This window comes from Euprymna scolopes, chromosome 33 (genome assembly GCF_053919585.1).
Source record: "Euprymna scolopes isolate OS-2025 chromosome 33, ASM5391958v1, whole genome shotgun sequence".
Lineage (NCBI taxonomy): Eukaryota > Metazoa > Mollusca > Cephalopoda > Sepiida > Sepiolidae > Euprymna > Euprymna scolopes.
In genome coordinates this window covers 21,757,021-21,783,426 of record NC_136514.1, presented here as the reverse complement: position 1 = coordinate 21,783,426, position 26,406 = coordinate 21,757,021, and the positions used below count along the sequence as shown (strand labels likewise).

At 34.7% G+C, this 26,406-nt stretch overlaps 1 protein-coding gene across 1 annotated transcript; it reads left to right on the top strand.

The window, feature by feature from the left end:
* Positions 1–24,347: 24,347 nt before the first annotated feature.
* Positions 24,348–24,845, top strand: LOC145257991 (protein CFDP2-like). Its single transcript, XM_080115718.1, has one exon. The coding sequence runs from the start codon at positions 24,348–24,350 to the stop codon at positions 24,843–24,845; it is 498 nt and encodes a 165-aa protein (XP_079971844.1).
* Positions 24,846–26,406: the final 1,561 nt, after the last annotated feature.

The following is a 26,406-nucleotide window of genomic DNA, read 5'->3' as shown; positions in this document are numbered from 1 at the left end:
TAAGCTGGAAAAGTCTGCAAATGGCATTGGTCTCCACATAAATGCGGATAAGACAAAGTTTATGACTTTCAATGTGAAGGGAGAGATCAGGGCTTTGGTTGGATCAACACTGAAAGAAGTCGCTGGGTTTACGTATCTGGGCAACAACATAGTTTCCACAGAGAGAGATATCGGGATTCGCATTTCAAAAGCATGGACCACATTGGATGGGCTACATTCAGTATGGGCTTCGAGACTGGCTGACAAACTGAAATGGCAGTTCTTCAGGGTAGTGGTAGAGTCTGTCCTTGTTTACGGTGCTACAACCTGGACACTCACCAAAAGATTGGAAAGAAAACTAGACGGGACATACACCCGTATGCTAAGAACAATATTAAATATATCTTGACAAAATCATCCCACAAAGCAGCAACTTTATGGCAATCTACCTGCCATATCTAATACCATCAGAGAAAGACGCCTACGATTTGCCGGTCATTGTCTGAGGAGCAAGCATGAATTGGTGAGTGATGTATTGCGATGGACTCCACGACACGGACGCGCAAGCAGAGGAGGACCTAGATCCACGTACATCCAATGATGATGATGATGATGATAAGCCAAGCATACTGTTTGTAAACAAACTGACAGTTTGAGCTCTGTGCGACGGGCAAATGGTTATTTAATAGGCATCTGCGGAGAAATATTTACGGGCACTGATTCTTGGTCCGATAGTTAGAGCTGTCAACACAATGGTTGTAGGTTCGATCCACGGCTGGGAAAAAGTGTATATCTAGCTGCACTGATGAGTTGTGATATAACGAAACAGTACTGTATGTGGATGACTATATATATATATATATATATATATATATATATATATATATATATATACACGTATGTGTATGTGCATATGTGCTAGTCTGTTTATTATGTATTTTAGTATTTGGTTAGTTGTGCACAATTTCTGCATGTTGCAGTATATTCATTATTTATTTGTTGTCATATTATTGTGTTGTTGTTCTTTGTACTATGGGTCTTTAATTGTTATGAAGACTAAACAAATGATCGAGTTTTGCAAGAGAGTAGTTTGTGTGTAATTTATCAGTAACATTTGTATGTTTTGCATTTGGAAGTTTTCGCAATAGCAGTGAATACTCCTTGAAGAAAAACAGTGATGTTTCCTGGAGTGCTTATGGTAACAGTCTCTTCAAATATCCAGCATTCTCTACCTCTTTCAATCAGTTTTTATTATAGTTTGCATTATCGTTACCGATGCTTACCATTGTATTTCTTTTTCAACAACCATTGATTTTATCAAATGTTCTCTGGTACGAGTCGGTGCTGTTACCAGGACAATGCATCCTCTTCTTCTTTTTTTTCTCCTTTTTCTTCTCTTTCTTTTTCTCATCCGCATCTTCACTATTTGTAATAGTAGTAGTAGTAGTAGCAGCAGCAGCAGCAGCAGCAGCATAAATGTTCTGGGGGAAAATGTGGAGTCATCCTCCAGAATTTTCCTATCCACCGATCCTCATATTTTTCTGTTGAAACCTGAAAAGTTTAGATCCATCACAGATCCAAGACAGAGTCTGGCATTAAACAAGGTATTGAGATGATTATCATTATAATGATAATGCATGAAAATACAAACATAGAAGGTCACACCTTTCTAAATTAGTTCCGATTAATTATAAGCTTTCCAACGTGTACGAGCTAAAACGCAGAAAATTCCAAGATATCACGTGATGATTGGATAATTTCCAGGGAAATCAGTGAATGTCGGACGCAATACTGATTGCATAGGGAAATAGAGTTATATCAGGGGAACTAAAGAAATCACATAAATAGGTTTATTAGAGTTAGTATAATTATATGAAGTTGATCAATTGGAATAAAGAGTACGAACTGAAATATACAATACATGCTAAATATACAATACATATTGAATATACAATACATATTAAATACACAATACATGTTACATATAAAATACATGTCAAATATACATTTAAAATATGCAATACATGTTAAATACAAAATACATGTTAAATATACAATACATGTTTAACATACAATAAATCTTAAATATACAATACATGTTAAATATACGATAAAATATTTAACATACATTTTATATACACAACATGTTAAACATAAAGTACATGTTTAATATACGCCACATGTTAAACATGTATTGCATTTTAAATATACAATACATGTTTATTTAAAATACATGTTAACTATAAATGGAATTTAAATATACAATACATAATAAATATACAATATATGTTAAATATACAATACATCCTAAATATACATTACATGTTAATATAAAATACATGTTAAATATACGATGCATATTAAATATAAAATACATGTTAAATATACGATAAAATGTTACATATACATTATATGTTAAATATACAATATATGTTAAGCATGCAATATATATTAAATATATGATACATATTTAATATACTATGTTTAATATAGATCACATGTTAACATGCATTCCAGGTTAAATATACAATATATGTTTCATATAAAATACATGTTAAATATACAATAGATGTTAAATATGCAATACTTGTTAAAAATACAATACATGTTAAATTTAAAATGCATGTTAAAGATAAAATACATGTAAAATATATAATACATGTTTAATATGCAATACATGTTTTATATACACCACATGTTAAACATGCGTTGCATATTAAATATACGATACATGCTTATTTAAAATGATGGTAACTATGGATGTTAAATATACAATACATACCAAATATACAATATATGTTAAAAATAAAATACATGTAAAACATACATGTTAAATATACAATACATGTTAAACATACAATACATGTTAAATATACAATGCATTTTAAATATACACCACGTGTTAAATATAAAATACATAGATAATATACACATGTAAAACATGCCCTGCATGTTTTACATACAATACATGTTTAATATGAGACACATGTTAAATATAAAATACATGTTACATATAACATATATGTTACGTATGAAATACTTGTAAAACATACATGTTAGATATGCAATACATGTTTAATATACAATGCATGTTTAATATTTTTTAACACGGTGGTCATCACTTATCAAGGCCCGGAAGCCACTCAGGGATAATGGTTTCATTTAAAATACGTTAAATATACGATAAAATGTTAAATATACATTACATGTTAAATATACAATATATGTTTAACATGCAATATATATTAAAAATATAATTTTTATATGTTTAATATAATATATATATACAGTACCTGTTAAATATACAATACATGTTTAATATAAAATGCATTTTAATGTACAATTTATGTTAAATATGCAATATTTGTTAAATATACAATACATGTTTAATATACATGTTTAATGTACAATGCATGTTAAATATACAATACATGCTAAATATGAAATGCATGTCAAATATCCGAGACATGTGGTTATATTGTAAATCTCAAAAAGCCATAGTTCCCACCAGCCGAAGTTGGTGTAAACAGTATATTTCAGAAGTCGTTTCGAAACAACTTAGAACAAAATTCAAAGAAGAAAGATGTCTGCGTATTAGCACAAATAAGGTTAACGCATACAATGTATATATCCGTCTATATTCCTGTATTTCACGAGTATTTTATCTGTATAAATTTCTTTGTGACTTTTTTTTAATACTTACTTTATATAAATATTGATGTCGGAGCGAGTTTATCAGCAGATAAACAAAAGCCTAGATTCACGACAACAATTCTTAGATATCAAAAAATAAAGTTATACATTTTTCGATAAGTTACATAAGAACATAAAAAAACGCTTCGATAAATTTTAGGAATGCAAGATGTACTTTTATTTGTTATTCTAATAATTTTATTCACATAATATGTGCTTACATTTGTAAAGAAAATTTGTAAAGAAAATTAAATAAATACCCCAAAAAGTAATTTCAATATATTGATTTTCATAGAATGTATTACGCTTTGGCAAATATAATTATATTAGCGAATATTTACACACACACACACACACACACACACACACACACACACACACACGTATATATATATATATATATATATATATATATATATATATATATATATATATATATATATATATATATATATATATACTAGCAGGCTGCCTTGCATTGTCCGGTCGTGAAATACGCTGGAATAGCATATTTTGTTAAATGCATGTTTCGTATTTATGGACCCAATATATAGTAATGATTTAAAAAGTATTAAAAACAAAATGACTCCTGCGAATCAAACCAAAACCTTTAGCCGACAAGTTACGTTACACAAAACCTTTAGCCGATGATCTGCATTATACGAAAGTACATTTTACCTAAATGCGAGTTGGGAATAATTTTCCCTTTCACCAATTTGAGCCTCAAATCGGGAGCGGCACATCTATTATTTTTAAAATATTATTATTCACTGACACGTGTTTCGTCGTCTAGATTCAGCCACTCTGATGAGTCGTAATCGAAGAAACACGTGTCAGAATATATATATATATATATATATATATATATATATATATATATATATATGGGTCTAAAAGAATTCTTTTCTCTGTTATTATAATAATAATAATAATAATAATAATATATATACACACACATATATACACACACATATATACACACACACATATATACATATACACACACATATATATATGCGTGTGTGTGTTTGTGTATATATGTATGTGTGTGTATATACATATACATATATATGTGTGTTTGTGTATATATTGTTATTAAGATAAGACGAGTTGTAGACGATGAAACACGTGTCAGTAAACAATTAAAGGTTAAAAACTATAAATATACCTCTTCCTATTTGGGGGAACCAAATTGGTAAAAGGGAAAATTATTCCCAATTCACATTTAGGTAAGCATTCACTTCCGTGCAAATAAGTGAATTCATTCGAAACGTATCGCAAAAAAAAAAAAAAACAAATAACTAACACACACTACTAATGCCGTTAATGCCTAAACTATAACGGCATAATCCTGTTGGCACGCCGGTTCCCGCTGGATCACAGAAGTTAAGCAACATTTAATCTGGTCAGTACTAAATGAGTGACCGTTTGGGACTTCCAGGTAGTGTATGTGCTCTCTGCTTATCTCGTATTGCTTCCAGTCGTCCTGGACTTCTGATTGCCACCGGACTCCAACAGTGTCGATTCAGGAGAGGTGTGGATGGGATTTCGCAAACCTTGCCTCACCGTTTATTACATAGGCATCATCACTTATCAAGGCCCAGAGGTCATTCAAGGATAAGGATTAAAGAATTTACAGTAGTTAATGGGACAATATAGTAATCGTTAGTAATGGAAATTCGATAAATTTGCTAATTTAAGTGGAACGGCTCATCAAGAACTTGTTTAGGTTGAACTTGAAGACAACCATATTGTAGTCAACTGGAAAGCAGGAAAACGGAAGACAGTTCCACAAGCGTGCAGTTCTAAGAGAGAAGATTTGTTTATGGAATCTACGTTTAGGTTTAGCACAGATGAAGAGTGTGGGGAGGGGGAAATTATTGATAGTGTTTTTAGCTAGACGAGTGTTTCTTGTGAAAATTTGGCGAGGGGGGCCATAGACTGAAGCTCAGTCGGACACTTTCTATGAAAATAACGATAAAACAAAGACAAATTCGCAACATCACGCGCAGTTTCCCCTACAGGAGGGTATTCTTTGTCGTTCAAGACGGAACGGAGGCATAGGAAAATGTTTGCTGCAAGGTGGTGGTGGTGTTGGTGGTGATATTAATAGTTTTGGTGGTGGAGGAGAAAGATCGGGAGTGGATCTTTAACCTTTGTGTTGAGCCCTCCTAGAGATGATGTCTCGATAAAACTATCGGTGGTTGTGTAACCTAAAATTCACTAACCCAATTTATGGGAGAATGTCAAATCAAAATATTGAAAATAACGACGTGAATGAGGCTAGAACATCTTGCGAGGGGTTCACGTCCGGTAGGTGCCCCACTGGTCAACAGGGTGGGTCCTGTCGTCATCATACAACTGTTCGAAAGTCTGACAATGTGGGTGGATGTAGGGGCAGTGAAAATTGGCAGATAGGGTCCCAAGACACGAGGGGAGTTGGAAAAGGGAATGTCAAAAAACCATGGACGGATGGGGGAACAAGAGTACTATGGGAATGTTTGTAAGAAGTGGAAGTACAAAATCTGGTGGATATATCCGAAAAGTGAGGAACGGTGGGATTCGAGAGGCGAAGGAGCTGGGAGTGTCGCGAGTTTGGTATCCCAGTTAAAAAAATAAAAATAACAATCTACTTTCTGTGATTGAACGGATGGTTAGGAATAAATTTAATAGCGAAAGTAAAATTGATGAAACTAGCTCTGATGAAAGAACTGAGAGTGGAAGTGCAGAAGGGAAATTTAAGCGATGATGGGAGGCGGGCAACCGAGGAGGAATGGAATCCTATCGTAAGGGGAAATGATGAGAAGGAGTTTGAAAGATCTAAGGCACATGAGATCAATGACTCTGAGACAATGGAACCAGTGGAAGTAGCAGATGTATGGAGAAGTAGTGATGGAGTTCGAGTTTTGACTTCTGTAGAAAAAGAAGTTAAGAGAGGTTCTTCTTGGAGACGAGATCATAGATATTCCAAACATGAAGAGTAGTGATAGGCGGAAGGTGAAAAGAGAGGTAAAAATACAAGGAGTAATTGACAACATCATAAGAAAGAATATATGCAGCGTCATATGTTGTTGCGAATCCTCTCGGTTTATTACAGAAGAAAAAGACAGAAATGAAGTCTAGAAGGCCATACTGGCAGAGGCGGCTTGAAGAAAGTATTACACGGTGTAAGAAAGACATTGGTAAAATCGAAAAAATAAGAAAAGGAGTTAAACTAGGATAGAAAGCGAATGGCGAGCTTGAAAGGAAGTATAAATTGCTGGAAAAGGGAACGATAACCGTTCTCACAATGTTGAAAGAGAAGGCCCACACTGCTGGTATGAAAATAAGGAAATTTGTTGGAAAAAGCGTTGCGTCCCGGCAGAACAACTTTTTCCGGAACAATCAGTCTCAGCTGTATGAAGATGTAAATGATAGTAAATAGGTGGAAAGTAACAACACTCCAAATGCAAATGATTCTAGGAAGGTTATTTATACCTCCTTTCAAGCTCGCAGAGGTTATGAGTAAGTTGCTGGAATCCATATAAAATAGAGAAATAGTCAACCACCTCAGCAGAAACAACCTCCTTAGTGACACACAATATGGTTTCCGCTCTGCAAGAGCTACCGCAGATGTGCTGATGGTTAAATCTCACAGGATTAGTGAATCTCTTGACAAAGGCTTCCTTTCTAGGGCAATTGCTCTTGACATATCAAAGGCCTTCGACAATGTATGACATAAGGGTCTACTTCACAAGATTTCCAGCTACGGTATAACTGGAAATGTTTTCTCAATCATTAAATCATTTCTCTCCGATAGGCTGATAAGAGTAGTGGTCGATGGACAAAGATTAGAGGCCTGCAGTATTAATGCTGGAGTCGCTTAGGGGTCAATCCTGGGCCGAACTCTCTTCCTGATCTACATCAATGACCTCCCTAAACACATACTTACATAATTCGATGACATCTATGCTGATGACACGACCATCTACGGCAACACATCAAAGGCTGTAAATGACAAAGTTCTCTCTGATTCTCTCTCCTCTGATCTCGAGCGCGTGGTTCAGTGGGGGAAGACGTGGCTGGTTACCTTTAATGCATCTAAAACCAAACTCCTACCCTTACATCATCAACGCTCTGATCCCAATCTGGCATCAATTGGGATGGATGGCTCTCGTCTGGGAGAGGCCCCATGTTTTGACAAGCTTCTGGGTTTGACCTTTACTCCTGATCTGAAATGGAACACGTACATCAAGTTTGTTGCCAAGGTCGCTGGAAAGATGGTGGAATCCTTCTACCGCTCCAGAAGATATCTAAATACTGATGTAATTCTCTATCTATATAAAAGCCAAGTACGTCCAAGGATGGAATACTGCTGCCATATCTACCATTAGTGGGGGATGCCCTTTTCTCTACCCTGCAGCCTCTATCCCACAGAGGAGACGTTGCGAGCCTATCCTTGTTTTATCGTTATTTACATGACAGGTGCTCGTCTGAACTCCAATCTCTGGTCCCCCTCGCCAATCTTTCATGAAAAACACCCGTCTAGCTGAATTTCCCCCACTCTTTATCTGTGCCTAAATTAAGACGTGGATTCCATGAACAAAGCTTCTTTCTTAAAACTGTACGCCTGTGGAACTCTGTTACGTCTGCCTGCTTCCCACCTGACTATAACTTGGATATGTTCAAGTCCAACGTAAACAAATTCCTAAGGAACCGCCCCTTAAGTAAGCATTTCATCAAATCTCCACACTAACGTAATGTACTTGCAATAACCCTTATCCCTGAGTGGCTTCCGGCCCTTGATAGGTGGTGAACAGTAAGTAAAAAAAAACAAAAAAAAACATATATACCTATATATATGCATACAAATATATGCATACATATATACATATATATGCATATGTACACACATATACATATATATACACAGATGTACGTATATATACATATATACCACTATATACATAGATATATGCATATACTTATACATATATACATATATACATATATATACATACATATATATAAATATATATACATATATATACATATATGTATGCATATATATACATATTTATACAATTATGTGTGCACATATATATAAATATATATATTTACATATATTCGTATATATGCATATATACATATATATATACATATATATATATACATATATGTATATATACATATTTATATGCATATATACATATATATGCATATATATTCATAAATATATATATACATATATATGCATATATTTATATACATATATACACATATATACGTACATATATATATACATATTTGTACATATATATATATATATTAGCTCTTCCCTTCCATGCGTTGCTGTGGCTGAAATTGGCGCAATGGAAAAAGTTCTAATATGAGAAAATGCATGTTTTTTATAGGTTAAATTTCCCATTTCGTATGGGTACACATTTTTTGTTGTTCCATGTTCTTGGCTGATATAGATTTCTTTTTTGGTTTGGTGACATTTTATCAGGTAACATAAATTGTCGATGTTAAAGAAACAGTCAGTGTGTAATTGTAAGCCACACAATTGTAAAGATTTTCTCTTGGGCTTTGTTGATGGCTATTGCAAACGATATAATTGGAAGGTGCAATTTCCTAATGTGTAATGACGTTTTTACTGCAAGCAATGTTCCATTGCAAAGCTTGGATTAGTTTATAATTCACGATATTATAATTGGTACGCCTATTTTCAGTTGCTGTACATGCGGTGGCATCCCTGGCAAATATATTTCATTTAAATTTCAATTTCAATAAAATAAATATCGTTTTCGAAACGATCGCACATTCAATTTAATTTTGTTTGTTTCCCTTTTAGAGACTGATTCATAATTTACAATTATCAATATTTATACTCAATATATATGTAATAGTTTTCAAATTCCAAATCTCAAGTTTTCTAAGTTGGTAATTTACTGCTTTTCAAAAGGTAACCACTAAAATATTGTTTCGTTCGCCGGCAAAATTTAATATGTATATATATATATATATATATATATATATATATATATATATATGTGTGTGTGTGTGTGTGTGTGAATACTTAAGTTTTGCTATGGAAGGAAGCTATCAAATAAAATTTTATAAATCATAAAATTAATAATATCTATATATTTAAAAAGACAATCGTTTAATTATTGTGGCGTTTTTCTTGAAGAACAAAAAAGTAGTGTTCGAAGCTTATTCTGAAGAGAATTCTGGTAGGACCACAGTTATGCTAGATATTCAACCGAAATTGGGTGTTTTATATTAAAAAATAACAAATTAAAATAATGTTATTTACAAATTAAAACGTCTAAATTATTGCATTAAAGCATTTGAATTCCATACACCTTGTTATGATTTCCTTTAAGCTACAAATGCTGGTTTTGCATTCTAAATGGTTTGATGGAGACACGAGTCTCCTTAATTTGCATTTAAGCCACCTTTTCATCTTGACCGTTGAATTAAATTCATCTGATTTTCGAAAATCACTTTTGATACAATTTCCTTTTATTTTTTGTTGAAAACTTTGGCATATTTTCTATTTATTTACTGCCTTTCTACCTATATCTATTATAAATGATTGAAACAAATGTTTCGTTTTCGATGGATCTTTAGACCGAAACAGTAGCTTTATTGTAAGGACTAATCGTGTTTACCTAAATTGAATAAACTAAGATCTTGCTTTTGTTATAGGGCACTATCAACAATTACATTGAAATTCAATATTTACTTGTAGATGTTTAAACCTGGAATATATATATATATATATATATATATATATAAAAATATATATATATATATATATATTGTGGCAACGTCTTGCCAGACGAGTGCCACTCCCTCGGACACTTAAAGCCCATGAGCCCAAATGCCCGAGGGCGTATCTACACAAAGATGATGTTACAGGGTCTTAGCTTTGTACGACAACTAAATCTCTCCCTCGGTTCAAAATATTAAGATATAGCAACAAGCAAGATAGTCAGCAACAAATAAAATTGCAGACCAGCTTAATGCGGGTGCTGGTCTCCCGCTTTATGATTTTTTTAAATCAGAGATTTTCTCCTCCTAGAAAGGTTGCCTTCACCACGTCTACGGGAGCCCTCTCCACCCCAACACATATATACATAGGCACAAATATACACGGTGCTAGTTGGACGTTGATCCCGAAAAAGGGTCCATTGGCGCTTTGAAAGGTCTTGTTTTTAATCCTTCAGGAAGCAAATCTGGTGGGGGAACCAGTTTAGTCGCCAGTGACTCGACCATGAGGCAGGTAGTATTGGGTTACATGGTACCAGTAGCATATGACATGACCTGACACACACACAAACACACACACACACACACATATATATATATATATATATATATATATATATATATATATATGAATGCGTGTGCGTATACACAGACACTAGCAAGGATCCTGCCATTTCTAGGTTGTAAAATACGCTTACATATGATATTTTGATTAATGCAGATTTCGTATTTTTTATTACATTATATTGGACCCAATATATAGTAATGATTTAACAAGTTAAAAAAAAATGGCTCCTGCGTCACCACCGAGAATCGAAACCAAAACGTTTAGCTTACGATTTATTGTTCCTCTGCTGTTAATGACTTAGCTATGAGGACAGATTTGATACAAGGCTAAAAATTAAACCATAAACTCTTACCTACTACGTTATGCATGCACATACGTTCTGCCGTCGTTCGACCATCACCTGGCAAATTTCATTTTTTTTTTTTAAATTTTCACACTTTTGTACTGATTTTCACGGGCTAAAGTTTCAAGTACCGTTTATATAAAATTTTATGTTTGTAGACTAATACCTCTATGAGGAGTTTGGTAGGCAAAATTGTTTTAACAAAAATACATAGGACTACATAAATATATATAAATAACGTTTTGTGTTGACTATAAACTTTTTACACAAATATTAGGCAAGTATAAACAATATAGAATAGCTGCATCAACATAATTACGCGTAATAGTTAAGTAATGATGATCATCCCGAAAAATCAAAAAAACTAATGGGGAGTTTATTAAAATAGATTTTTATAAGAATGCAACAATTAACTAGATCTTTTGTTAGTGAATGCAATTCAACGGCCCATATATAAGAAAGTTGTATTTCTTTCTAAATAAATAGAAAAAAAGGGGTTTTAATATGAATATAAATACAAAATACATTATATGAGTATAGATACCAGTATATTTTTTTTACATGGGGGTCACCACTTATCAAGGTCCGGAAACCATTCGAGGATATGTGTTATTGTGTGTACAGTTAATCAATGGTATAGTATTGTAGTAATCATTTGTATTGGAGATTTGATAAAATGTCTTAATTAAGGGGCGGTTCATCGGGAATTTGTTGATGTTGGACTTGAAGACATCCAAGTTGTAGTCAGGTGGGAAACAGGCAAATGGAAGAGAGTTCCACAGACGTGCTCTTCGAAGAAAGAAACTTTGTTCATGGACCCTACGTTTTGATTTTCGCACAGATAAAGAGTGGGGAACATTTTGGACAGTGGTTTAAGATAGACGGTTGTTATCGTGAAAGAATAGCGGCGGCGTACCAAAGATTAGAACTCAGACGAGTACTTGCCATTAAGTAACGCTAAAACAAAGACAGGCTCGCAACCTCTCTTCTGTGGGAGAGAAAGTGCAGGGAAGTGAAAAGTGCATCCCCTCTAAGCCACGAAGTCTATTTTGTACTTTGTCAAGCCATATATATATATATATATATATATATATGTGTGTGTGTGTGTGTGTGTGTGTGTGTGTGTGTGTGTGTGTGTGTGTACCGTTGCTACTGTCGCAAATAGACAAATAAATAAAACAGTAAATAAATAAAATCCGGGCCCGCATTTTATCTTTTTATGACAAATATTTTTATTGCAGTTATTTTTGGACGCCTTAAAATGAGCGTAGATTCTCTACATTGCAATGTGCAGTACAATATATATATATATATATATATATATATATATATATATTGATTTATTTTAAGGAAAAGAATAAGAATCATATATATATATATATATATATATATATGTAAAATTTTAGTCATTACGTGAAATGTTTGAATTTCAAATCAAAAGATTTGTATTATTCCATGCAAGACAAAGAATACATTTGAAATATTATAACTCCTTATCCTGTAGGATTTCGATGTCTACCATCTCTTCAGAGGAGAACATATTAGCAAATAGTTGTAATGGTGTACATCTTATTTGCTTAAAGTCAGTGAGGCATGAAAAATCACAATTAAATTATTAGATAATTTTATTCTGAAGTATATATATATATAAATATATATATATATATATATATATATATATATATATATAGTAAGTTATAAAATATATATGGCGATTAAGCTCTAGGACTCTTCAGGCATAAGCCTGAAGAGTCCTAGAGTGGATGAAACGCGAAATATTCAGTATAGCTTAATCGCCATATTTATTTTATAACTTACTAAATAGCTCTACCTACGTATTGAGCACTTTTGAAGTAAATACATAAAGTTTATTCATAAATTTATACTTTCGTATATTAATGTTATGTGAGTAAATGAAGTAGTTATATATATATATATATGTATATACATATATATATATATATATATATATATATATATATATATATATATGATTCATGCAAAGGAGTTTGAATTAATCTGAACAAAGAGGAACAAATGTTACATTCATGGATTTTGATCTGTAAATTCAGGATGGAATATTAATTTATAAAATGTTCGAGGAAAGAAACTCCGTTAACTTTTAAATAAGCTGTATGCCATATTAAAATATGATATGGCCTATATATATATATATATATATATATATATATATATATATATATATATATATATATATATATATATATATATATCACGGTTACATTACGTCCTAGTTTTACATCATAATTTGGTGTTTTCCTAAATTTGATCGAGCTCATCCCTCTCCCAGTTTCTGGTACAGTAAGAAGAATGATTTAACCAGCTGGCGAATAACAAAATATTTCAACAGTCAAATATACTGAGGCTTTTAAATCATATCAAATTAGCCAAAGCAGATATATCCAGAAACACTTAAGTAATGTATAATATATTTAAAAATGTATATAACTGAACAATACATATAGGATGATGTGTAAAAAATGTATATATTTATATTATTTTTAATTTTTTTACATATTTTTATATATAAACTTTAAATTATTATTAACTAATAATTATAAAGACGGCAAGAGTAAATACGAATGTAAATATATAAAAACAATACTAATATCAAACAATGAAGGTGATAAGTGGTAGAATCTATTCAACAAACAGTAGTTTGTAAATAGGCACATAGATTTGTGAAAGCATGGACGGATGATAAAGATCAGATATACTATTTTAATAACATGAATTGGTTAGCTGGCGAAAAAAATAGAGCCAGCATTAAAAATATTTTTGTTTATGTGTAGTGAGGGAGGTAGTTTTTTTTCAACACTGCTAGAGAACCATGATTTAATATACTATTTTGTTTTAAAATCCTCGAAACAGTATTTCATGGTAAACAACTGATGATTCCTTTAAGAACATTGGTACTATTGTTTGTTCATGTAAGTAAACCTATTCAGCAATATTGGAAATTAATTGCTTTACTGACAAAATAATGTTCCAACGGAGGCCAGTTCATTTGCTTATTTTTATATAGTTTTAAAAGGTTCGAAGAAGCTTCCAAGAATATATGTGTGTGTGTGTATGTGTTTGTGTGGCCATTACTACTAGTTAGATATAAAATTTACGTGTCAAGTCTTAGTAGAAGATCTATTATAGTACATGTATAATTATGAAAGTAGCCGATATTATTTCTGCTAGCCTCGTACTCATCCCTTCTTTGATGTTAGTAATAATTGCTGACAAAGCTATGAGTATTCCGTAATTTCAAATGCATTATACAAACACAGGTAATGTTTCATAGCTTCTGCTTTACTTTTCAATGCGAGAGATGCATAACTTAGTGGTGTTGACGTCCGGTCAACTTATCTATTGTAATAATATATGTGAAGATCAGATAACAACGTATGGCGCATTGAAGAGCTTAAAGACAATAATTATGATATGCAACAAAACGTTGTAGCTAGCCAGACTCTCACATCAGCAATTAGGTTGAGAAGGAAGTTCTTGTGGCTTTTTGTTTATTCTGATTTCAAATAATATATTTTGAAATTATTCTTCGTTGTAATACCCTTACTGTATATACTATTTAAAGTGTGTTTTTCGATCTATCTAATCGTGTAAATTATAATCGTTTTAATACAATTGTCTAGTTTTCATAACGCCGAATAAAAGAAGAAAAAAAAAGCAAATTTGCACGATTTTCTCATGGTAGATCAAGCTAGGCCGAAATCCTGTTGTAACAGCTCTCGATATCACTGACGCGTTTAGTCCAGGAACTACTACTGAATCATAGCATAATGTTGGTTTAAGAAATTTCGAGGCAGCGACGAAAATCTTTTAGATGATGGGCGCAGTGGTCGGTCATCAGATTTTAACAACAATAAATTAAGAGCCTTAGTTTAACCTAATCCACACACAACTGTTAGGGGACTTGCTTCTGAATTAGATGTAGCGTATACGGCGATTTGTAACCACTTGAAAATGTTTGGAAAGGCAAAGCAACGTCATAAATGGCTGCCTCACAAATTGAAAGACAACCAAAAGAAATGTCTTTCTGAAATGTAATTTTTCTATTTTTTTACGCAACAAGAACAACCTGTTTCGCGGCAGGGTTGCGACTTGCGATGAAAACTTTTTTTATTTTTACGACAGCCGGCGACGCTCAGCTCTGTGATTAGACGCAGACGAAGCTTCTCGACACTTCCTGGAATCAGAGTTGCAAAAAAAATAAAACAGGTAAGGTTACCAGAACGCACGATTTTTACGTTACTGGTATCAATACCCTTGTTTCGCATTGGCAACACTGTGTTGATTCTGATGGTACTATCAACGATCAATAAATTTTTGTTTGGGCGAATATATGTTCGTTTAAATTTAAGAGTAAAAACCCGCAAGAACGTTCTTTTCAATTCTATACAATTACCTGCTTACGTATCTGATTGCTTTTTATGCAGGAAATAGAACAAGAAACCCGCACTCTACTCAGCTTTAAAAATATAGATATATATTATTAAATAGTTGGCTCGTTTGTTAAGAATTTGTGGGAGTTGAACACTCTCAGCCTAACTCGATTGTCGCCCTTTAACTCAGAAGAGCGACCTAGCTACGTCACTTCCTGTTTCTCTTAATTCACCCTCTTTTCCGCTGAACGCTCGACCAGTCAAGATGTGACAAACACCGCTCCGGTGGGGGCCATGAGCCACCGCTGTGTCCTGACTAGCCAGTCAACCGCAAGTAACGTTACTTATCTCTCAATGAACTCTTATTCTTCCTATCACTTCCTATATCTCTTTCCTGTATATATTTATGCAAATAAATTGCATTTGTTTCGTTGATATATAGCGGTATATTTTCGTCTTCATTATGCGACGTTTCGTCTTTTCAATTCCTCTACCATTAAATACACCCCCCATTTCACCATAATATACATGGGGACGGGATCGTCTAAAACACGGCAGATCGTCCTGTCCCCAACAAATATTAGTTTGTTTTAATAAATCTATTCCGACACAAACTACATCAAACCTAATAAACGGACACAAATAAAGAAAACGTATCGCAAAGACGTATATCTAAAAAGGGAGTGTGTATAAGCTAATGCGATGTAGTGCGCAGTTAACGAACAAGTCGGATGAACATAAAATAAACATTAAAGTAACAATTTTGTAGATTTACTATGCTCTTACATACGAGGTGCCTAAATTAAGTTTCCAGACTTTTTTGGAGGTAGATTTATAATTGTCGTAGATTTGAAATTTCGGTGTTATTCCTACACTTATTATGAAATCTCTGACTAATTCTTAGATTTCAAGTGAAAATGACCAGCTCCCCAGGAACTGGAATAAACCTTACTAAACCTTGATTGCCACAGCTAATGAGTTTCAAAAATGCATCTGGAGGCGAGAATACTTTAGAAGAACGATATGAAATTAAATTCTCTTTTAAACTTGGACAAATGTCACTAAAACCTATGAAATACTTCAGACTGCTTGTGGAGCATCTTGCATTAATCGAGCATCAGTTTTTCAGTAGCATAAGAGATTCAAGGTAGGCAGGGAGTCTGTGATAAATAATGAGAGGTGTGGGAGGAGTAAGGAAGTCAGAACACCAGAATTGATTGGTGAAATAAAGAATTTCATAGATAAGAAACAAATACAAAATTCCCTGAGAGACAATAAGTGCACAGTTTGATGTCAGTGAGGGAACTGTACACATTATTATTCGCGAAAAACTGAAGATGCGGAAGATTTGCGCGAATGTACTGGTCCACACCTTCATCCTTGTTACAGTCTATTTTATAAGGAAGGGTATCAAAACAGTTTTTCACCCTCCCCATAGTTGTCTAAACCTCGCTCTCTGTGTCTTTTGATTATTCTCTAAGCTCAAGTAAAACCGTAGAGGCTGTCGATGAGAGATGAAAAAGGCGGTGACGAGGGTATTTGACATGCTCCCCAAAAATGACTTCTATGGGGCTTTAAAGAAATTGTTAGAAGAGTGAAATAAAAAGCATTGTAGCTAGAGAAGATTGCTTCAGAGGGGGAATAAAATTCCATATGTATACTATAGATAAAAGTGCTCATCCGAAAAAAGATTAGAAACTTATTTAAGACACCTCGTACTAATAAAAGGCTATGTCTTTAAATTAAACAAGACAAATTGATGACATCACAAATAATTCGCACGAAATTTCGGCATGGCCGTTAATTATACCCTCAACAGAATCTACTACGGATCTCTTGTAACATATTGCTTTTAGTACGCAGGAAATTATTAAGCAAAAGCAAACGTATTTGTAATAAATACTCACCATTTTTATACTACATTCCCGACTATATTTTGCATATTTTCAATTTATGTTAACATCTATAATACACTTTCTCCACAATATCTATGTTAATCTCCTCTTCGAATTACGTACTTTATCGGTTTTCTAACTCGATATATTTAACTAAAATATTTATTTCATGGAAAAGATGTTACATATTTCGAATTTAAACGTCTTGTTTGTTTTACGGTAAACAAAAACGAACCCGCTATTAAAACACCATAGCTACAGGACAATTTAAAACAATATATATATATATATATATATATATATATATATGTATACATATATATATATGTATATATATGTATATATATATTATATATATTATATATTATATATATTATATATAAGATATTTAATAATTATATATATATTATATATATATTATATATATTATAGAATTTATATATATATTATATATATTATATAATATATATATATATATATATATATATATATATATATATATATATATATATATATACAGGGTGTCCGTAAAGTTACTATACAGTCTTATTGTTTTATTGTATTATATTTGTATTAATAGTTAATATTTATTTAGGGTGTCTGGATAGTAACTTGTAAGACTGTATAGTAACTTTACGGACACGCTGTATATTTTATATATATATGTTATATATATATATGTTATATATATGTTATATATATATCTTATATATACATTATATATATATTATATATATTATATATATATATTATATATATATTATATACATATATACATATATATATATGTATATATATATATATATATATATATATATGTACGTATGTATATATGTATATCCGTCTTGTATTATCACCTACAGCTATGCTGACGGGAATCGACTCTTCTGGCAGGATCATTCTACCAAAAAGGTCGACGGATAAAAACCAGACAAAGAGTGATCCCTGGTGCTACAGGGAAAGGGTTCAGCATAGGGCTTACGACCCTTTCTCGTATAGCAAGTATGTATTGGAAACGGTAACAAAAAGAACCTGTACTTAAGCGAGTATGGGGCTTGTATGAGTCAAGTGAAACTTGTATGAACGTTGGTGGTCAAAGCTGAGAGGACATTAACAGCAGCATAAGGGAGGGGCTTTACGCAACTAAAACCAAGATAAGAGGAGGAAGACCGAGAGCAACCTTTAGAAGAACCGTGAAAAGGGATAAAAAAAGCTATACAGAATTCTTGGGATTCACTGACTAGGCTGATTCAGGATATGCGAAGGCGGAGGGGATTTGCCGCTGCCCAACAAATTACTGGGTGTAATGGCTCATGATATATATGCACACACACACACACACACACACACACACACACACACATATATATATATATTTATATATATATATTTATATATAATACGTGATTTCCTTGGATTTTACTTGTGCAAATGGAAACTCAATTAACTTTCCTGGAGTTATATTTTAGGATTTTACCGGCATTGGATTATTTACCTTTCACTAGACTATCCATTCACGTGTAATCACATTTTTCCTCACCATGTTCCCTCTTCTTTCTGTTATCAAGTAAGACCTTTGACTTACTTGTTGTTTCATCAAATACTTTTGTATGCAAAATCCGATCCTGCATTTTGCTAATTCCTACCCTCTGATTAGAAGAAAAGTATTTCTTTGAAACTCCGCGGATTAAGGTCTATCCAAATATCAAGTGTTTCCTTTTCAGATTAAATATGTTTTTAACTCTTTTTTAAAGTGTTTTTAACATGTTTTATTAATTGTTTGTTCTTATATATATATATATATATATAGAGAGAGAGAGAGAGAGATAGATAGATAGATAGTTACACACATACATATATGTATATATATATAATACATATATATATGCATATTATACATATACATATAGGTATACATAGTATACATATACATACATGTAAATATATATTATAAACATATATATTATACATGTATGTGTATATATTATGCATATATATACATATTAGCGTGTATATATAAATGTCTGGGTGTGTGAAAAAATATATATATATATATTCACACGCGCGGACATTGGACATTTATATATATATATATATATTATATATAATATGTATATATATTATACGTATATGTATTAAAAATTTAATTTTTTAACGATGAATACAATTAAATAGCGGCTTCGTTCCAAGCTCATATTTCTTTACTTCGAAAGTCTCTCATAAGTTAATCGGACGCATATAATATTTTTGTAAATATTTTGTTACTATTTTTAAAACTGTAATCTACGTACATGCATGTTTCTAGGTAACTACTTCTTTCAGCGTACCATGACTATTTCTAGAATTCAAGAAATCGAACTCCGAGCTATGTGTATCACAGTCCGGAACGTTCAAGTAAAATTATTGTATTGTTATATCATAAAGGGGATCGTGTGTGATCGTTTAGTCAGGGTTAACGTTGTGTGATCGTGTAGTTGTTCTGTCTGTTTGCTCATGTGCTGTTGTGTGTGTGTTGTACATGTATTTAGCAACATACCTTCGCGCGTCGTCGATGATTGTCCATCTGAATTCACCTCGTCTTGGAGGGATGCTTATACCTGTTTGGGGGACGATGATTCAATCACTTCAAGACAAGGAATTGGTTTTATCGTTTTTATATCACTTTCCAGATATCTCGCAGAAGGATAGAAAGTGAATTTCATACTTACGTGGTTTCTCTTGGTCTCGTTTCTACACACGTCAGCGACGACGACGACACAATTACTGGGGAGTTCAAATTTATAGCAAAAGGCGGAGAGGTATAATGAACAGTTCTTTAAACACGGGGGGGGAGAATCATTATCGATGAGGGAGATACAGTCGACGCTTTGGAATTGATTTTCATATAACGTTCATTATACAAGACGAAGATGAACACATTACCGTATGGTTAATGAGAAACGAAGAAAATGGCTTAAATACGAATACGCAGACATTTACTTTCTTCCTAATGCTGAGAATGATGTGAATCCGATTAATCGTTTCATTTTGTCTTCTTCTCTCCCCGCTCCCTGAAGGAGCAGACTAACTCTCGCTCAAACTCGAACTGAACTCTGACTTCCATGTCTCTTCTCTCTTTTAAATGGCAGCTGTTTCCGAACACTAACTTTAATCTATATATTGGATCTATATTTCTTTGTGACGTCAGAACCATCCAAACGTTCATGGTTTTGGACGTGTAAATTGCACATGCTTTTAACACGTGTCCTGGAGACACAAAGAACATTCCGTAGTTTGAGTGTTCATTATTCCTCTGACCTAACATCTTTTATAATTAGTTCTAACTATAATAGATAATTCCACTGTATTCATGGAATCGTATCTCAATGATGATATGTACTCATTGTAACTTTTGATACTGAGTTCAATTCCAGCATTCACGTTTATTAATAATTATCTTCGATCCGAATTACTTTGTTTCTAACTTAAACCTGGAGCTCTCCCCTTTAATATGCAACATTTACATTGGTTGTTTTATAGTGAATTACGTTGATTTGTCCCCATGTTTTGCAGAACATGATTGAGTTATGCAAAGTAATAGATAAATCCTAATAACATTAATGTTTTGTGCGTTTTAATTAATGAATCTAGTAGAAGAGTGGAGGAAAGAAAAAAGCGAGCTAAAGAGGTGAAGAGCGATTGTTTTTTTTTAATTTTTTGCAGAACAGGATTAAGTTTTATTAAGAGATAAAAAAATTAATGTGCACTTTATTTGTGCAAAATAGCCAATACCTTAACCATTATTTAACACTAACCGACGACCAAAGATAATTAGCAAGAACCTCAAAGCGTTATTCAGGCAATTGCAAAGAACAAGCGCGTCACAATTTTGTATTTTGTATTCATGCAAATTGGATTTTATTTTATTTTGGTGGATTGATAGTTGCTTCTTCTTCTGATGAGTTAAGAGTCAAATAGATTATTTGCTGGATATAGTAATTAAATGAATAGTTTTATCCGAAAAAAACAGTTAGTTTCAAGGATTATAAGTGTCAACGGAAGTAAAGAAATATATTGTAAGATGGTCAACACGATAAAATTTGGAACTTAGACTTTTGTAATGTATTTGTTAAAAGGTCTGCAATCACATTGAGCTTCTTAAATTAAGGATTTCTATATATATAGTCAAATATGATTGATAACATCATATTTCCACAGAAATATATGTAAATATATATATATATATATATATATATATATATATATATATATATACAGAGAGAGAGAGAGAGATGGAGGAAGGAGGGAGAGAGAGAAACAAAGAAAGAGAGCTATGACGCGGTAAAAAGCACAAACCAGGAAGAAAGAGAATGGAGACAAGATTTTCGAGAGAGAGAGAGACGGTGGGGAGGAGTTAAAGATGGAAAGAATAAGCGAGGGCAGAGAATCTGGCAGATTACCGAAAACAAATGTTTATCGAAAATCGAATGAGACAACGTAGACCGGGTGGAAGATGACCGAAGGATTGCTTTGAAAATGTTAGTATGCTTTTTTTTCTTAAGGAAAATTCTGTGTTTACATTTGCTCCTTCGGTCGGAATTGCTTTCCTTTTGGCATTTCGCTTGACATTTTAAAGAAAGTGTATTACAAACTAAACGCAGAGTTTATACACACACACAACACACACACAGACACACACACACTTTCTTTAAAATATATACATATATGTGTGTGTGTGTGTGTGTGTGTGTGTGTGTGTGTGTGTGTGTGGGTGTGTGTGTGTGTGTGTGTGTCGGTATAGTATATACACGCATAGCAAACTAAGAGGGCAGGTATCTTTAAGCTACGTGCACAGGGGAATAAAAGACTTGTTTTATGTATTCATTCCTCTGCAGACTTTAACCTCGTCTTCATAGTGTTTGCTTTACCGTGTTTAGACCAACACATCCTCTGGCCTTCTTAAGATGATGAACTGCGGCTGGAAAGGAATCTCCAGTCTTAACTGTCGTCCAGAGTAGTTATTGCCTTACCATGTTTTTGGTCAACTAATCGGCGTGCTTAAGTTGGATTGAGACCGGGCCTTGGTGAACGGTAACTTCATAATCTTTTTTTTTTTTTAAATAAGGTTTTGGGTTTGCACATTCATTGTCGTTACTGGCTCAGACCTTTGTTATAAAATTTAGAAATATGTGCCCTGAGAAAAGCTGTATGTTTATCCATACTATATCTTTACAACATCATCGTTCGCACATGCCTGGAGTATTGTTGTACCAAACACTAGCTTTTCCTTTTTTAACCAAGGTTAAAAAAAGACTCTCCAATCTAATAGCACCCATATTATCTAGGAAACTCCAGCCTCAGTCCCGGGTCCTGGGCCTTACCTTAAAATATATCCGATGGTGGGGCCTCAGCTTGCGGGCTTTGGGAAGTATGGCGCCAACCCTTAATTGGCATTGCTCCCAGGTCCACTCTGACCGGAGTGATAGTACCTGTTAGGGCCCCAACTATGGGTTAAATTGAAACTGACTTGAAAAAAAAAAACAAATATATTCTATTAAAAACCTTTTTCTTTCAAATCACTGGATTCGGCATTAAATGACCTTAAAAGGGTTGATATGCCGTAAAACAAAAACAACTAACATACCAACCAACCAGCCTCAGTTCCAATATTCTACATATATTGTAATTGAATTTGCCCCGTTTAATATGGTGCATTATTGTCTCTGCGTGGAAACTCCTGATCAATCTGCAATATCTTTACTCTTTATTGTTTAGGTCCTCAGATGCCGAAAAAGTTTCTACTCCAACTGCTTTTTTTCCTTTACTTGTTAGCTTTGTTTCAAATGGCGGTGTTATGCGTCTATTGTGTAGTTGTAGTCGTAGTAGTAGATGTGCTTACCATCTCTTGTTCTCAGCAAACACCGCTGGCTAGCATTTATGTGAAAAAGGAGCCGAATGCGTATCTCTCTCTGCCAGTATACAGCCTCTCCATCTGCAAGCCCAATGTCGTGGTTCCACGCACCGAAACATGAAGACTGAGAACATGCGGCCTCAGGCTAAACTACAAGGACTCGGAGGAGGTTGGCCCACAAACATGTGATATGCAGGCCCACCGTCGTGTGGATATGCCCTGGTGACTCATGAACCAACCCTCAGCTATGGGTTAAATAGTCGCACTGTCTTGTGGCTGTCTTGGGAAAGGCAAAGACTAAGGGAGTAAACCTAACAGAAAATCCGGAGTGGAGCCCTTACGGCGGTAGAAAGACAAACCAGTCTCCTTCCGATAACGCCTTGATCCTGATTCGTTCCCGGCCGTCTTGACACAGGCCTGCCACTGGAACCGGCGCATCAGGAAGAGAGAGTGAGGCTGATCCAAGTTAAGCGCAAGTCTTGAGATCGACTTTTTGTTAACCTCAAGTCCTGGAAAGGGAAACGGCGAAGCAGTAGGTGTGAGTACACTGGAATCTGGGGCTGTGAACCTACACGTAGGCGATTCAGGACATGTGGTCGTTATTCACTGGACTGAGGCACTGGTGGGTCCGGCAGCCTCCTGAGTGGCCGAGAAGTCCTCTTTAGAATCGCACTACTCGCCTCCTTAGAATGAGGACAAGGCTAGAAAATGTGCCCTAAAAATAGTCTGGTTCACCAAAGCCTGGCCAGCATGCCGCGGCTGGCGGGGATCCCTCTTAAGCGGTCGAAACAAAAGAAACAAGAAAACAAAGATGCTAACTCTAGCATCGTGGAATGTTCGAACCCTACTCCACAATGCAAAAGCAAATCGAGCTGAAAGACGAACGGCAAGCATTCCTGAATGTATCAACGACAAACTAATGAAAATTCAGTTACCTCTTGGACGCAACACCAGCGTTATTCTTGTCAGCACCTCTGCCCCAGCGATGGCTAATCCTGGTGAAGTCAAAGACAAGTTTTATGAAGAGCTGGACTCTCTCATTTCCTCAGTCTCTCAGGCGGAGAAGCTTGTAATTCTTGGCGACTTCAATGCACGTGTCGGTACAGATTATCAAGCCTGGCACAAAATCATTGGAAAGCATGGAGTAGGTAAATGCAATAGCAACAGACTCCTCCACTTTAGAACCAGTGCATCACATGATCTCAACATCACAAACACTATGTTCCGCATCCGAAATCGCAATAAACCTACATGGATGCATCCACGCTCTCGGCATTGGCATCCAGAGTCAAAGACAGGCAGGACGTGAGACTGAACAAAGCCATGTGCGGCTCTGATTGTTGAACCGACCACCGCCTCATCATCTCCAAATTCAACTTCTTCATCCAACCAAAGAGAATGCCTCAGGGTAAAAAATAGCCAAGAGGCTCAATACAGCCAAATTGAAATGTCTTAAAACAGCAGAGGAATTCCAGAGCAGCATACATAGTAAACTTGTAAACTACAATCTCAAGCACAACAGCGTTGAAGAGAGCTGGACATCCTCCAGAGATGTTGTTCACTCTGCTGCTCTTGACGTTCTAGGTCCTGCCACCGAACACCACCAGGACTGGTTTGACGAAAATGATCCTGAGATCTACAACTTGTTGCAGGAAAAACACCGCCTGCTAAGAGCGCATCAAAATGACTCAGCTTGTGTGGCGAAGAAAACTGTCTTCTCTAACATGCGCAACAAAGTCCAATCCAAGCTGCGTTCAATGCAGGATTCCTGGCTCAGTGCCAAGGCAGATGAAATCCAATGCTACGCAGACAAACACGATACACATAATTTTTACGAACCACAGTCTTCGGGATCCCCTTCTCTGCTCAGTGCCGACGGCTCAACTCAACTCACGGGAAAGAAGGAGATCCTCAACAGATGGTATGACCATTTCAACGAAGTGCCCAATCGTCCTGGATCCATCAATGATATAGCAATTAAACGTCTCCCCGAAGTCCCCATCAATCCACAGCTTTACACCCTCCATCCTCCCCATCAATCGAAGAGGTCAGCAAAGCCATTCAGTAGTCAACCAGTGGAAAAGCACCAGGTCAAGATGCCACCCTAGCTGAGGTTTACAGGTGCGGTGGGGCAGGCTTGCGGCAGCAGCTGACCTGCTTGTATAAGATCATGTGGAGGAAAAGAACAACTACCACAAGAATTTAAAGATGCCACAATCGTTCACAACTATAAGCGAAAAGGAAATTGCCAATCCTGCGATAACCACCGAGGTATATATCTCCTGTCCATAGCAGGAAAGATCTTGGTTCGCATCCTCCTCAACCGCTTACTAGGTCACCTGGAATAGGGTCTCCTGCCGGAGATGCAATGTGGTTTCCGCGCCGGTCGGGGGACCACTGACATGATCTTTGCCACCCGTCTGCTTCAAGAGAAATGCATCGAACAGCACCGAGACCTTTACACAGCCTTTATCAACTTGACCAAGGCATTTGACACAGTCAGTCGGGATGGTGTGTGGAAAATAATGAAGAAATTCATCACAGTAGTTCGTCAATTCCATAAAGGCGTGATGGGGCGCATCCTTGACGACGGTGAGCTCTCGGGGGTTTTTCTGGTAACAAATGGAGTTAAACAGGGCTATGTCCTTGCCCCTACACTGTTCAGCTTGATGTTTTCGGCAATGCTATTTGACGTTTTCAGCGACAAGCCACCAGACATCAACATTAAACTCAAAACAGATGGGAAGCTATTTAACCCAAGAAGACTGCAGGCTGAGACAAAGGTGAAGGGAGCAATGCTGAGTGTCTTTCTTCTTGTTGATGACTGTGCCCTGAATGCCAGCAATGAGCGGGCTGAAAAGCTAGTCTAT